Here is a 15,754-nt window from a genome sequence, read left to right as displayed (position 1 = left end):
CAATGGGGGTCCCTGTCATGAGCCGGCCGGTTGTCACGCGTCCCAGTCAGAGATTCTTTCCCTAGTCTATAGCGGACGTGCTGTCATCTTTGGACAGTGCTCGTTTTATGACACTTGTTGCCCCCAAAATGGCCGAAATTCCTTATGCGATTTCAATCTTAATCTTGTTATGTAGGATTATAGATTAGCCTTTCCAAGCCGTAGCGAGACTGACGTTTAAACCTCACTTCAACTTAGAGACAGGGCGGGCCGAAACGAGTCACCAGCGGCTCAAGATTGAAAATTCAGATTTATGAAACATGCATTGATAGGACTCAGCACTGCTTAGTTCTAACAATCTGTCCCGCTATTAGCCAGATATATCCGAAAACCTCTTAAATACAAGTACCGCCAGGCCCCTCTTGAAGGTAAAGTTTGTAGCAGAGTATGCGCGACTTGATGAAATTCCTATCGACTGACGTATGAAGCGCCTGTATTCATGTCGCTACACCTCTTTGGCTTCTTGATCCCGTCAACTTCTCATGGACCCCAACGAAGGAATCGGAGAACCGTTACCGAAAACGTAGTCCAGCTTTCAGCTGCATAGCCATGTCTCACCTGCGAACCCTTATCAACCAATCAAACACGACGTTTTCGTAACGGGAGGAGCAAGCTTCAACCACCAAATACCTAACGTATCTTCAGCCGCAGCCACGAGATAGATTATGACGCTAAAAGGCCATTTTTGGTTGTAGACCGATAGGCTATTGATCTTACGGGACACTATCACATATTCTGTTGTGGATTTGGTATGGTGCATGTTCTATACGCGCTTAGCTCCCGCCACAGGGCTGAACTATTGAGGGCTGAATAAACGCCACACGGACCTGGCCTCCCCTCTTCACATTTCACATGTTCGTAATACTCATATACGAAATGGGTCATTTGCAGTGAGCAACACATGCAATGCACAACCCAAACGGTGTGTGACGAGACTCCTGTGACTGCCTACATTAAGCTTCGGCAGTGACCGATATTACACTTTGTGGAACGCCATTTCCCTCTTCTACTAGGCACCGCCGCCTATCTTGCTTATGATAGGCGAATGGCTCGGAGGAATATGGAATGGAGGGGAGTACAGCTCTGTGAGTCAACAAATTAGCTTCGTCACATACTGTGATACCTAGCACGACGCCTCTCGCCCAACGGGTGATAGATCACAAGGAGGGATGACTTGCATGCGTCTGTATTCTGCCTAGCTTGCAGCTTGTGATTGCAGGTATAAAACGACCATGATCCCCTGCTGAAATGTAAGGGACACACGCACCATGGCTTCAGTACTCAGTAAAGAGTCTCTTGCCGTTACCTTATCCATTGTTACACTACTCATTGGACTCTCTCACTTCAACATGATCTCTTTCAAATCCATCTTCAAGTCTGTCTACATCCGTCTTTGGAAATTTGTCAACATCTTTGTCCACTGGCACAAGCTCCCCACGTGGCTCGGTGTTTTCAATCTCCTCGCTCTTCGATATGAACTCCGGGAAAAGAACCTTCACGACACCTACCCCAATGCCGAATTTCAGGGCACTGCAGCTGATTGCCCCATGAAGAACTCCAAATTCATCGCGAACAGGAACTCAGATGGTGATTTCAATGATCTAGCGCAACCAAAGATGGGTTGTGCTGGTATGAGATTCGGTCGAAATGTCCCAAGAAAGTACACCACGCCGCCAACTCAACAGGAGCTGCTCACTCCCAACCCGAGAATTATTTCAGAAAAGATTCTGGCTAGACCGGAAGGAGAGTTCAAACCCGCTGAGATCGTCAATCTTCTCGCCGCAGCGTGGATCCAGTTCCAAGTCCATGATTGGGCACAGCACTTCCTCGTCACAAACGGCGACAAAGACGTTGAGATTCCTCTAGACAAAGCCGACAGATGGTCTGAGCGCATCATGAAAATCCCTCGAACAAAGAGAGACGATGCCCTTTCGCAGCAGGATATCGAGACACCAGCTTATACCAACGAGTGCACCCATTGGTGGGACGCCTCTCAGATATACGGATCCACTGAAGCTGAGACGAAAGCTCTCCGAGCGAAGTGTGATAAATCATATCCCGGTCAACTCCATGTTACGCGCGAAGATGGCGTGCAGTTCCTCCCTCGATCGAATGATGGCATTCCCGAGACTGGGTTCAGGCAGAACTGGTGGTTGGGACTTGAACTTCTTCATACGCTATTCGCGCTTGAGCATAACGCCATTGCTACGCAGCTTCATCTTTCGAACCCGAGCTGGTCGAGTGATCAGATCTTTGATACTGCTCGACTGATCAATTGTGCTCTTATGGCGAAGATTCATACTGTCGAGTGGACACCTGGTATTCTGCAGCACCCTGCGCTGCAGATTGGAATGAATGCGAACTGGTGGGGACTTTTGGGCGACAAGGTATGTATTCTATCCTGCTCATGATGACTGATTACTGACTGGACTTAATAGCTTTGGCATGTCTTTGGCCGTGTCTTTGATAACAAATCAGAAGTCATTTCTGGTATTCCCGGATCAGGCGTCGATCACGACAATGTCCCATACTGCCTCACTGAAGAATTCGTCTCCGTCTACCGTCTTCATCCTCTCATCCCCGACAACGTAGCATTCTTCAGCATTAAAGACGGTCAACACAAGGGCACACTGCCCATCAAAGAGGTTTCGTTCGGGTCAGCCCGCAAGCCCTTCGACGAGAACAAATCTGGCCTCGGCCTTTCCTTCGCTGATGTCTTCTACTCCTTCGGTGTCAATCATCCAGGTGCCATTCGAGCTCACAATATGCCGAATTTCCTACGAGACTTAAATATCCCAGGCGACAAAGACTTTCCTCACGGTCGACACTTGGACTTGGGAACCATTGACATTCTTCGTGATCGTGAGCGCGGCGTTCCTCGCTACAACGCTTTCCGCCGCTTATTCCACATGGCACCTGCAAAGAGCTTCCTTGATCTCACAGGCGGTGATGCCAAGCTAGCTGCTGAGTTGGAAGAAGTCTACGACGGTGATCTCGAGGCTGTGGATCTTCTGGTCGGTACGCTCAGCGAGCCTCTGCCCAGGGGCTTTGGCTTCAGCGACACCGCTTTCCGTGTGTTTATTCTCATGGCCACTCGTCGCATTAAGTCCGATCGCTTCCTCGCTGGTGATGGCTGGTGTCCCGAGGTTTATACTCGCGAGGGCATCAATTGGGTGCAGAACAATACCATGAAGGATGTTTTATGTCGACACTTTCCTGAACTTGCTGCAACGCTGCACAACGTTAAGAATGTGAGTATTCTTCCTAGTCAACGATAACTCAGAAACTAACCAAAATAACAGGCTTTCGCTCCTTGGACCAAGATTGGTCAGACTGCGGCATACGCGGGTCCAGAGACTAACAAGGCAAAGAACTGAGCTTCTGGTTCACGAAAGTAAGGACCTCTTTTATTCTGGGGATCTTTTTAGGAAATGGTACGTCGGAGATATCTGGAGGTAATTTGGAATTCTACACGACGCGAGGGCTGGCCTCTTGTTGGCTTGTTTCCCTATGTATCGGAGATTAGGCTGTAGAGAGCCAAGTATCAGCGAATTGCACCCTTCGTATACAATAGCCATTTGTCTCAAGTACTAGTCGGGGTATAACAGTCTCATTTAATATAATCCGACCCATCTAACAGCCAAAACTAATCAAGTATACCAAGTAGGCTCGGGATACTCTCCCAGCAAAAGATATCTTCCCAACTCCCGGTTCTTATACGCTACAGGATCATGCAGCGTATGCGTTCTCAAATCCCTCCAGAATCTATCCAAGCCAACCTTCGCAGCCGTAGACCTCGAGCCCGTAACTTCAAATACTCCAGAAGTGATCTTGAGACCAGTGTCTGTAGTGACGACCTTGAGACTAGCGACCCATTCAGCAAATTCACCGCGTTGCTCGGCTGTAACCGCGGAGCGATCTTGTGAGTACTTGGCGTAGAGGGAGTCAGCTTCAGCGTTGACTTTCTCGGCGAGAGCTTCGGTGGCGCGGAGGTGGGCGAAGAAGTTGCCGTAGGTGGAGAGGATGTAGAACTCATCCGTTGCTTTCTCCTTGTTCTGAAAATTTGTTAGATAATGTTGTTATGGGAGACTTTGGTACTTACATCACCACCAAAGGGCCAAGCTCGAGTATTCTTGAGAGTATACTCCTTCGCAAACTCAAGAGCACCAGCTGCAATGCCGAGGTAGAGGTTGGCAAAGTTGAGTTGAATTCTGTGTCTCACGTTAGAAGATCCGAAGAATAATAACAAAAAGGAACAACTTACGTTGGCAAGAACAGACTTGTGAAAGGAATAGCCAGAATATTAGGATCAGGCTTCTTCGCCTCAATATCCCATCCTAAGGCATCACCCCACGGCGCCTCAACATTTTCAATGTTAACACCCCCCGACTCTGTAAGTCTCAGTCCAACATTATCCCAGTTATGCTTGAACTGGATTCCAGGCTGCTGCGTCGGAACAATAGCAAAGATGTGCTCTTCCTTCTCACCATAGACACCCTCGAGAACAGTCAAGTCTGAGATAACACCACCGGTGCTAAAGTTCTTGAAACCGTTGAAGACAAGCTTATCTCCATTGGAAGTGATCTTCAGATCGTTGTCGCGAGGGTTCACAGCACCGCCGACAAAGTAGTTGTTTGAGATGATTAGTTTGTGCGTGCGGTCTGCCTGCTCAGGCGTTCCGACTACGTTGGCGGTTGTGGACCAGACGAGATGGTAGCCGAGAAGCATGCCAACAGATCTACCATCAATCAGCGTTCATCCTTCAATATCATGTAGATAAAAACTCACCCATCCGTCCTGGCAACCTCACGAATTGCTCTGAAACCAACACTCCACGGCTGTTCACCGCCGCCATATTTAGCTGGACCCAGGATCTTGAGAAGGCCAGAATGCTTGAGGAGAGCAACTTCGGCCTTGGGAGACTTGTTTGCGCGTTCTCGAGCTGGAGCGTCTTTTGCTAGGACTTGAGCGACATCTTTGGCACGCTTGATCCAGCCTTCAGCGTCAGTGGGGAGAGTAGACCATTGAGCCTCGTACTCCTTGTAGACAGCTGGGTCAGAACTCTCGAAAGTGGTGGCCATGATGAGAAATGCTTGGGTATAATGACAATATGACTCTATGGAGAATAATAATCTGAGAATAGTGTCTGAGAATCATGCTGTCTATATAGGCACACGGCTCCTCACATTGCGTGTACAGCTTCGGGTATGTCGTTATCATGGCTGCAGGGACAAACGGGTAACATTGTATGCAGCTCCAGCTAACCTCGGCAGTTGAGCAATTTATCTATGGCGATCATTCTCCAGTAATTGTGTCAATGTCAAAGCGGTTATCTGAGGTTTGCACCCATGGGCTGATCTTCTATTGCGTGATTGGCGTCATCAAGGTTCGACTGGGGTATTGGCGTGTTTTGGTCTAAAATGATGAGATGAGCGGCACAGAGCATGCCATCCAGCATGACTAAGCACTATACTTCAATGGTCACCATTTTAATGAAAGTATTTCAATTATTCTTGATTGTTTGTTAATGTCTTGGGGTACTCAATGACGAGATGACTGTTTACATTATACGAGATTGTATAATAAATATATGATTCTATCTCTTCAGCTTGTTCTATACCATAGTCCAATCTAAAACAAAACAACCAAAGATAGGAAACAAATACAGTAAAAAGGAAAGAATATAACATATTAAAACCATTTGTAGACAGAATTATAAAAGATTCAGGATCATTTGGTTCCTCTCAGATAATAAAATTCCCAAATAAGGTAGCAGCAGCACAAGCCTCTACGTCAGATCTCGACAGGAAACCTTTTTCGAAGGGAAGCACCGTACAAGTAGAAGTAAATCGGCACGGGGATAAAAGCGACCGTGATAAAGGCCAGCACACTATTCCCCCAACCCAATCCAAGGTTGGCATAGAGTGTCGGAGCGGCAAGGGGCAGAAAAGCACCCGTAAGATTGCGAAGAAGAGTAATCGCTGCAAGTGCCGACGCCGCTGCTTGAGGCCCAAAGATGTCGATTATGTACGTCTGCGACGATGAATTGATGATGACGGCTCCAGGTCCGCAGATAGCGGTACCGATGATGGGCACGACCCAGTGTACTCTAAACTCAGTGGTCCAACCGTATATAAACAAGCCGATTGGAAACATTGGAGACACAAACATCATCATGATAAGCCGTCGTTCAGGGCGGCATTGTCCTTCTTTACCATTTAAAAGGCGATCACTCAGTTTGGCAAAAGTGATGACACCTATTGCGCAGCCAACTCCAACACCAATGTACGCCAGCCCGGAAACACTGACGCTCCAGTGGTAGGTATTTTCGTAGACGGTAGGAAATGTGGCGAAAAGAAGCATGGTTACACCGAAGTTGAAGGCGATATAAAGTGAAATCAAAGCGACGACGGGTGATGTGAAGAGGAACTTCATCGGTCGGGTTAGGGCGTGGAGCACAAGCTGCTTGACTGGAGTTTGCTTATCGCCAACAGCGCGGAGGTTCGGATTGCCAGTTTCTTTATGAAGTCGAGCAGCTTTGGATTTGAGTATGTTAATAGAGCTTGTTTCGTGCATGAATAAGAAGGTGAGTAGGGTGACTGCGCCGGCCTATTAGGAATTTCATCTGTTAGCATGTTTCTGATAAATAGTAGACGGCTTTAGACTTACAAGGATCAAAATGAGGTAGAAACACCACCTCCATCCGAGATGCTCAACAACGAATCCTCCCACGATAGGACCAAGGACCTGTTTTCACTATCAGCCTACTCAATTCCCCAGAACACCGAAAGGAAACATACAGGGCCGAAAAGTGGTCCAGCCGTGAAAATAGCCATCGCAACACCCCTCTCCTCCTTCGGCAAAAGGTCAGCCACCGTTCCGCCTCCCGTAGACATATACGACGCAGCAGCCATTCCCGTCAACAGCCGAAAGACCAGAAACTCTGCAACATTCGTGCTACGCGCGCAACCAGCCGTAAACCCCATGTAAAATATTGAACTTATCCGGTAGATGGGCATGCGGCCAAACACTTCAGACATTGGGGGGATGAACAACTGGCCGAGGGCGAAACCGAGTGATGCCATGGTGATGGTAAGGACTTCAGTTGTGTTGCTCTTGAAGCCGAATTCGCGTTTCATGGTAGCGGCGCCGGGGGCGAACATGGTGGTTGCGAGATTGGTGTATAGGACGGATAAGCTGATGATTATGATGTTGGTCAACTTGTAGGCTTTGGACCAGTTGCGTGGATTTTCAGGGTCGTTGGGGCCAGACCAGTCGACGATATTTGGATCTGGTATAGGAGATGCTATAGAACTCTTCCTGGTGTCTTTGCCTAAAGTTTCAGACTGGGTATCATGACGGCTCGCTTCTCCTTGGTTGTCGATATTTGATTCCTTTTCATGGTCAGTTACGCCCTGAACTATTTTATTGGAACTGACTTTCGTGCTCGCTTCATCAACGCAAACGGTGTTACCACTCTCGGCTTGACCTTTCGCCATTATCACCAGATACCTGTCGTCGTGTGGTGTAGTGGCTGGGGAAGCTATTTGAAATCTTTAGTTTTTGTGCTTTATTGCCTCTTTTTATATGGCAATCGTGTTGAAGAATAACTTAGGTATTGTCATAAAAGAAGAAACAATGGCTCTTTTAAGGCCAAACTCAAGTAGTAGTTTCGTGAACCTGTTTGCCCCGGATTTGCTCCGTTGGACATTATTAGCAACAGAGCATCCAGCGAATCAAAATCAAAGGAAATGATACCAGGACAAACACTCCTATAACTATTATCGATCTCAAATAATCTATAGCATCTATCAAACTCTCGACAGTGATTCTAAAGTCCTTTAATAGGAGGCATGAGATAAGTAATTATGATATCCAGACGATATTCCTCGTATATCAGTCCTACTTATGCCTGGTAAAGCCGGAAGCGAAAAGGTGGGACGTCGACAATTACGATCCTCTGACTGGCTCATTAAATGCTCCGTCAAATGCTCCGTCAAATAATCCGGCCATAGCCCCGCCTTTCCTCAACACCGGCCACCACTTTGCTCCGTCGATTGCTCCATATGCCAATTTTCAGTCTTGTTTTCAACCGACTCTCATTCTCCATACCAAAAAGCTAAAGCTTGCATTTCATGGATCTTTTTGAGACCCCCGCTTATACCGATATACCGAACCAGCCGCATCAGCAGCCCAGCACTGTAATCAAAGACTCGCTGCCTCAGCTTCGAGATCGTCGGAGGGAAAAGCCGCTGTTGTCATGTACCTTCTGTAGGAACCGAAAGTAGAGTCACCCAGCTATCGTTCTCACCATATGTTAGACTAATGCGTAGTTAATCAGAGTGCGATGTGACCGTCAGCTGCCATGTAAAACCTGCACGAATAGAGGAATCGGGTTATCATGCACCTATGAGTTAGGCGGGCCAAATAAGAGCAAAGGCAAAGTTAGTGTTGGTGATCGCATCCATCAGCTCGAAGAGCTTGTTCGTTCCCTACTGGCGCAGCAGCAACAAAATACGCCCGATGTTGATCCCGATGGTCTCATTCGAGGGCATTCATCCCAAACCAAGCCATTGCAGAGAAATGGCAGTGCTGAATCCCCCGCCTCTGCACTATCACCCTCACAGCCCGGCAGCATGCGTCTCAGCTCACATGGTGTCGGTGCCAGCTACGTCGGAAGCGTTCACTGGGCCGCTGTGCTCGACAGCATTTCAGAGCTTAGAGACCATTACGAGGAGGAAGAGGAGGCCCGCATGCTCGCCACCAACGACCAGGGCCTTCTCCAAAACCCTGGGCCTAGACTACTATATGAGCCGGTTCATACCACAAAAGCTGATCTTCTTACCTCTATTCCGCCTCGACCTGTTGTGGATCGTATGGTCGCGAGGTATTTCAACACACAAGGCGTTGTGCCAAGCATACTTCATTTTGGGCATTTTCTTCAAGAGGTATGAAATTTGCTACGCATCGGGTCGTATCTTATGGTTCAATATGAAGCCTACACCTGCCCCCCCCCCCTTTTTGAAATGGATTCCCTGAGTTCTTTGTAGATTGGCTGACACTTGAATAGTATGAGAAGTTCTGGCAGGACCCCTCAGCAGTGTCTTGCACTTGGATTGGACTCCTTTTCAGCGTAATGTGCGTCGCGACACTATGTCAACACTCGATCGACGACCCAACAGATCCAGAAATTCAAGAACGAGTGCGCTTGTTTCGAGAACAGACTCTTCACAGCCTAATATTGGGCCAGTACACCAAAGGCGGGGAATACGTAATAGAAACCTTGATTAATTATCTCATCTGTGAGTCGTTCATGTCCCAGAATGATGAGACCGGGCTGTGGCTTGTGCAAGGCATGATTGTTCAGCTCGCCTTGAGTCAGGGTTACCATCGGGACCCCAACAACTTCCCAAGCATTTCCCCATTTGCTGGCGAGATGCGGCGGCGCGTATGGGCAGTCATTGTGCAGTTGGATCTTCGTCTCTCGAGCCAGATGGCATTGCCATGTGTTCTTAAGTCACAGCAGTATGACACGGCTGAGCCTCGTAACTTGTTAGACTCGGATTTCGATGAGAATACCCCTGAAATACCTCCTTCGCGACCCGAGACGGAAGTAACACCTGTGCTATACAGCTTGGCTAAGGGGAGGATTGATAAGATAATGGGACTGGTCAACGATCTTGTCAACGACACCAAGGAGCATCCGTACACCGAAATTATGGACCTGGACCGCAAGCTACAACAAGCTGAGGGATCACTACCGCCAATCTTCAAATGGCAGCCCCTTAGTCAATCTTTCATGGTGGCACCCGAGATCGTCATGCACCGCGTGTTGCTCCAGCTCACCATACAAAGACTAACGATCTGGCTTCACCGGAAGTATCTCGCACCACCGTATATCCAGGCATGCTTTGAATACTCACGCAACGCTTGCGTCCAAGCAGCGATCAAGATTCTTGAGTTTCAGCAGATAGTGCTCGAGGAAACACAAGGAGATGGGCTGCTGTATCCTGCAAGGTGGGCCAGGTGGATGCTTCTGTCCTCGCGGCCGAGGGCGGTTTTCTTGCTGGGCGTGAGTATCCTGTGTTACTATGTACAGCTGGCCAGGTCACGACCGGACGTTTCGCTAGATGACAGCACAGTGACAAAGATTCGCGATCTGCTGCGCAACGCTTATCCCCACTGGCTGCACTCTGCCACAGTATCTATAGAAGCTAGGCGGGCGATTGATTATCTGAGCCTCAGACTAGGGTTGCAGGAACAAGAAACTGATCAACCTCTGGCTGCTTCTACCTCCGACACGCCTCGGGATACAGATACGTCACTTGATCAGTCTACTTGGGACATATACGAAGGTAAGTTATCCAAGTGAATAATATTTCTGGTCTCTTGTGACAGCATCCTTTTTATCCGATTCTGCCTTTGAGTATGTCTGCTAACACGAAGCGCTAGAGACTGATATTTTCTCAGAGTGCATCCCCGAGTTTCCCACGGCAGCATTCACTGACGGGTTCATAGGAATGGGGTCATCTTTTGCGACGAGAGATTCAGTATTGGGTCTATTTTCAATGAATTTGGAGACTCCAAGGTCGGCGACTGGTCAGGCGGAGGAACCTCAACAGGAGCAATAAAACCCATAATCCTCTATTTTAGGAGATTAAATGTTTAGCAAAGCTGACAATATATTTAAAATGTATTTAATTAGTTATTTTATGACTTTAATAACGATTCGGACTCTTTTATATTCTACAACCTATAATTGACTGGTATACGGGGGTTGTCTTTTTTCTTAACAAGGTACACTCAGCCTCGTGCTTACTTTGTGTTACACAACTGTAGGGCATAGTCTCTGGACACAAATATACATCGATATTTTTGTCTCTCTTGCTTCATCTTCAGGATCCTAGCTAATTTGGGGTATCAAGGTTGTGGCGCGTTTCGCCCTAAAATGATGAAATATGATATCCAAACCCTGCAGCTACAAATTGACGTGATCTACAACGCTTATCTCGGCAATTACTTACCCACCAACTCCCCGGTCCTCGGTACATCGCATAGAAAAAGGAAAAATAAAAGAAGCACTGACCCGTTTCTGTGGTAGAACATCAGAATTTCCTAAAGTGGAAGTCAGGGGTTGTCTCAAGTAAGCTGAACAGCTGTCAGGTTACACGATTAAGCCACAAAATGAAATATGAGCGGGTTTTTATATCACATCCATTTATCCGAGAAATAGTGTTTAGTCTCGTCACACCATCTGATATCGGCAATTGATGTAAGTAGATCTCAAGGTACACGCGAATGCCCCACCATCTCCGCAAGCACGCGATTCTGGTCGGTCGATTGCGCAACACTTTAATATGTCGCATTTCACTTATATGAGTAGTACACTCACCTAAAGTCTCATTCACTAATATTACCTCATTCTTTACCCCTCGTTCACTCAATTTTGAGTGATAACTTGCAGTCAAAATGTCTGAATCACAAGACGCCCCCAAGGCTAAGAAGCAGCTCATTATCAACGCCTTTGTTGAATCATGCAGTGGTCATCAATCGCCTGGTCTTTGGAGACATCCAGATGATAAATCATGGGATTTTAACAATATTAGTCACTGGGTGAAACTGGCTCAACTTCTTGAAAAGGGAAAGTTTCACGGTATTTTCATTGCTGATGTTCTTGTGAGTTTCTCTCATTGCATCATATATCATATCGCTCACATTCTCAGGGTTCTTATGATGTCTACAAAGGCCCTCGCAATCCAGATCCTGCCATTATTTCAGGTGCACAGTGGCCTGTCAATGAACCCCTGGCTACTGTGCCGGCTATGGCAGCAGCTACTAAGAATATCGGTTTTGGTGTAACTGTGGCGACCACTTATGAACAGCCTTATCATCTTGCCCGCAGACTCAGCACTGTGGACCATCTCACTGGTGGAAGACTGGGCTGGAATATCGTGACTGGCTATCTTGATTCTGCTGCTCGAAATCTCGGGCATACTGAGCAGCCGAGCCACGACGAAAGATATGCTATTGCGGAAGAATACGTCGATGTCACTTACAAGCTTTGGTATGTGACTCACCATCCTCATTTGAGTTTTCACTCACAAACTTAGGCAATCATCGTGGCGAGACGACGCAGTCAAACTCGACCGTGAAAAGGGTATCTACACAGACCCCTGCCTAGTCCGCCTAATCAACCACGAAGGAAAATACTACACCGTCCCCGGCCCTCACATCTGCCAGCCCTCCCCTCAACGTACCCCCGTGATCCTTCAAGCCGGGACTTCCAAAGCTGGAAAGAACTTTGCCGCCAAGCACGCCGAGGCCATTTTCGTCGCTGGCCACAGCCCCGTCACAGTGGCGAAGAACATAGCTGAGATCAGAACCCTAGCAAAGGAGCAATTCGGCCGTGATCCTAAAGCGATCAAGTTTTTGGCTCTGTTCTGTCCGATCATTGGAAAGACGCAGGAGGAGGCTGAGGCGAAGTATAAGGAGCTTGTGAGCTATGGTTCTGAGGATGGTGCGTTGGCGCTGTTTGGGGGCTGGACGGGCATTGATCTTGCGCAGTATGGTGATGATGAGGAATTACGGTATGTCGAGTCAAATGCAATTCGCTCAGCTGTGGAATCGTGGTCCAAGTCGATTCCAGGTGTTCCGAAATGGACGAAGCACACTGTCGCAAATCATATCAAGGTCGGTGGTCTAGGAGCCACAGTCGCAGGAACACCAGAGCGTATTGCAGATGAGATGGAGCGATGGGTTAATGAAGCTGACGTTGATGGTTTCAATCTGGCATATGCTCTCATGCCAGCGAGTTTTGAGGAGGTGATCTCTGATCTGCTGCCTGTTTTGAGGGAGAGGGGGTTGTTTTGGGAGGATTATGCTGTGGATGGAGGCACGTATAGAGAAAATGTCTATGGGAAGAAGGGCGTTGCTAGACCGCCTGCTGATCACCCAGCTGCGAAGTATCATTGGGCGAAGGATGATTGAGCCAATCAGGAATGATAGAGTTGTTGAAAGAAGATATGACACGTCATGAAATAAAAGGTTTTGGAACATGCAATCAGGTGTTTATAAACTATATTTTAGGGAAGCTTATCGTTTTCTGTTTATTTTCTTATTCTTTTCTTTGGTTGGTCTTGTTAAATTTGTTGGTTGACTCATACCCTCACCCCACTCCTGAGCCTCTATTCCAAACCTTGAGACCTTCAAGCTTTCATTCTCACACATGACCACACCCATACAAAAGTCTATACAATCATGCGCCAGCCACCTTATTTCCTTTGAAAGAATAACTTCAAGTTTTCAAAACGTTATGGCTCGCCTCACTGATTGGCCGTCATAGCCAGTCACGCTCCCAATCTTCTCATTTCGTTCACGAACTCAGAAATCAAGCTTTTATCAGATGGAAGTTTCTAACATTCTACTGTCTATAAAATCCCGTGTTCGTTCTGAAGTTGTCCCAGATTTTCTTTTCCTCTTTTATATTTCCGAGGACCTGACTCGAGTTGACCCCACCAACCGCCTTATCTCTCAACGCCAACTTCAGTCATCTCATCTCCGCGGACCACTCATCAAAATCAATATCAGCTTCACTCTCAATTTCACTTCACATCTTGACTTCTCTCATCATTGTCATCATCATGTCTACACCTTCTTTTTCTACCCTCCCTGAGGAGCTTCAGGTTCAGATCCTGGGATACATGTACAAATATTCCCTCATCGACCTTCGTCTCGTCAGTCATACTTTCTGCCGCCTCATCACACCAATCATCTTCCGCGCCATTCGCGTCCGCGCTTATAGAGATGAGCCACAGCGCTTCACCAACATCGCCATGACGCCACATCTGAGATGTCACGTGCGAGAAGTCACTTGCGATACATGGACAGGATCTTGTCCGATAGATAAACGCCAAGAGCTCATGGACGAGTTCTTCAGTGCTATTCCTTCCATCTGCGTTTTTCCTAAACTCGACACTCTCAACATACGTCTGGAGGACGATGACTTTCATCTCTACCACAGTACGCAATTCCGACTTTTGCAGATGCTGTTTGACTGCATGGAGGGGGCCTGGAAGGTACATGAATATGTTGGCAGGGATATCATGTCTTCACCCAAGGTGTCTAGTCAGCAGGCTAAGACTGGGGTTTCACTTCCTCTTAAGACTCTGGCCATCTCGAATCTCGTTGATGTCAGTGGTCTCAAAGCGCTGCTTAGTTTTCAGTCTCGCGTGAACTCGGGATCTCTGAAGGACCTGCGCATCAGCGTAGCTGATCCGCCTGATCTTAACGACTGTAAAGTCATCCCTACAGCACAGGTTATCCACGACGAACTTCTTGATGCAGTGCTCAGCCCCGGCATCGCCAGCAATCTCCAGGTCCTGTCCCTGTTTCCTTCAGTCTCATGGGGATGGTTTCCCAACATGGACTTCCGCCTGGTTGGTGCCAACGATATGCCTAATCTCAAGGTTCTTGCCTTGGGAGGCTTCGAGTTCAGTGAGTGGTGGCAGGTTGAGTGGATCGGATCCCTTGGCATCGAGAAGCTTTATCTCGATGAGTGCAAAGTTCTGCACTCGGATCGCAATCGGGCTAACTCCACTGCGGTTGCGGTTTGTCAAGAGGAGGCCCAGTGGGTAAAAAGCAATGCCTGGCGCGAGGGTTCAACTTACCATACACATACCCGCTGGCACCACATCTTTGAACACTGGGCTAATACCATGCCTAACCTCCGCGTCTTCAAATTCGGACAAGGCTGGGGCTTAGACGACGGCAGTGCTTGGAAGGCGATTGACCCTACCTACGAGGGGGACTTTTACGAACACGTCGAAGAAGACCACCGGGCTATTTTCCAGCCTTTCCGACATACCAAGCATCAGCACTTTGAGTGTCCTTTGCCTCATACCACGGGCACTGGTATTCGACGGTACGGATCTGAGGCTGTTCAGCATTATGGCGCTGTCTTCCAGTACGTGGAGCGTATTGAGGGTTGGGGCCATACTTATGATGATGGTGCTGGGCTTGGGAAGGGGTTCATGAATGTTAGTTCGGTGGAGAAGGAGAATGATCGGAATGCTTTTCAGAAGTTTTTGACCGTTGTCGAGACGAGACGAGACGGGCTACTTGGTAAGGAGTAGGATGGACATTGTTTTGATGCGTTACATTTTGCGATTGGTTGAAGGATTGGGAGCGATAAAAGGGAACTGCATTTGTATACAAAAGCGTTGGCTGCCAAGACCCAGGGAGGTATTTATTTGGCTGTATTCTCTGTTTGTTTTTTCCACTTTGTTATAGAAACAATGATTGGAGGTATACCAGCATATAGAATGAAGTACAAGGATTGCATGCAATTTATTCCAGTTCTCTATTTTTAAAGTGCCAATTTGGTCAGTCGGGTTACACAAGAAATCTACTCTGTACAAATTCAACAAACGACATTTCATAAGGCAACCAAGCGGCCCGAGATGCCTATTCAGACGACCGTACATGTTACATTGGGGGCCTTTCAGTCATGTACCAATAAATCCTTATCAGAAGTATTCTTGGCTTGCGACGTGTATTTCCTTGATTGCCCATTCGTCCTCATAATCAGGCAGATACCGCCGAGTAAATTATTTGTGGAATCGTCCTGCACAATATGGAAATTGCTCAGTTATTTGCGGTGAGTTCTACGTAGGCCAAGTGTAAGACAAGACCAAATAACGCAATGATGTTCTCATCC

General features: G+C 47.6%; 6 protein-coding genes; 4 read left to right on the top strand and 2 right to left on the bottom strand.

Moving 5' to 3' along the window:
- Positions 1–1,307: 1,307 nt before the first annotated feature.
- Positions 1,308–3,416, top strand: FFUJ_08025 (related to feebly like protein; the record flags this gene model as incomplete). XM_023578345.1 has 3 exons in its annotated part: positions 1,308–2,426; positions 2,478–3,290; positions 3,342–3,416. The coding sequence occupies 3 exons, from the start codon at positions 1,308–1,310 to the stop codon at positions 3,414–3,416; spliced, it is 2,007 nt and encodes a 668-aa protein (XP_023431169.1).
- A 273-nt stretch (positions 3,417–3,689) lies between these two features.
- FFUJ_08024 (related to dibenzothiophene desulfurization enzyme C, thermophilic) lies at positions 3,690–5,120 on the bottom strand (the record flags this gene model as incomplete). XM_023578344.1 has 4 exons in its annotated part: positions 3,690–4,094; positions 4,142–4,250; positions 4,304–4,777; positions 4,828–5,120. 4 exons carry the CDS (start codon positions 5,118–5,120, stop codon positions 3,690–3,692), a joined length of 1,281 nt encoding a protein of 426 aa, XP_023431168.1.
- A 712-nt stretch (positions 5,121–5,832) lies between these two features.
- FFUJ_08023 (related to multidrug resistant protein) lies at positions 5,833–7,538 on the bottom strand (the record flags this gene model as incomplete). XM_023578343.1 has 4 exons in its annotated part: positions 5,833–6,648; positions 6,709–6,786; positions 6,840–7,433; positions 7,479–7,538. The coding sequence occupies 4 exons, from the start codon at positions 7,536–7,538 to the stop codon at positions 5,833–5,835; spliced, it is 1,548 nt and encodes a 515-aa protein (XP_023431167.1).
- Positions 7,539–8,174: 636 nt separating this feature from the next.
- FFUJ_08022 (uncharacterized protein) lies at positions 8,175–10,670 on the top strand (the record flags this gene model as incomplete). XM_023578342.1 has 4 exons in its annotated part: positions 8,175–8,323; positions 8,381–8,987; positions 9,110–10,394; positions 10,492–10,670. The coding sequence occupies 4 exons, from the start codon at positions 8,175–8,177 to the stop codon at positions 10,668–10,670; spliced, it is 2,220 nt and encodes a 739-aa protein (XP_023431166.1).
- An 838-nt stretch (positions 10,671–11,508) lies between these two features.
- On the top strand, positions 11,509–13,026 carry FFUJ_08021 (related to thermophilic desulfurizing enzyme; the record flags this gene model as incomplete). XM_023578341.1 has 3 exons in its annotated part: positions 11,509–11,715; positions 11,763–12,103; positions 12,150–13,026. 3 exons carry the CDS (start codon positions 11,509–11,511, stop codon positions 13,024–13,026), a joined length of 1,425 nt encoding a protein of 474 aa, XP_023431165.1.
- A 653-nt stretch (positions 13,027–13,679) lies between these two features.
- FFUJ_14426 (uncharacterized protein) lies at positions 13,680–15,170 on the top strand (the record flags this gene model as incomplete). Its single annotated transcript, XM_023578338.1, has 1 exon — positions 13,680–15,170. One exon carries the CDS (start codon positions 13,680–13,682, stop codon positions 15,168–15,170), a length of 1,491 nt encoding a protein of 496 aa, XP_023431164.1.
- Between the last annotated feature and the right edge of the window lie 584 nt (positions 15,171–15,754).

The sequence above is a fragment of the Fusarium fujikuroi genome, chromosome FFUJ_chr05 (assembly GCF_900079805.1).
Source record: "Fusarium fujikuroi IMI 58289 draft genome, chromosome FFUJ_chr05".
NCBI lineage: Eukaryota > Fungi > Ascomycota > Sordariomycetes > Hypocreales > Nectriaceae > Fusarium > Fusarium fujikuroi.
Note: the sequence above shows the minus strand (reverse complement) of the source record. Positions and strands in the feature narration are given on the sequence as shown.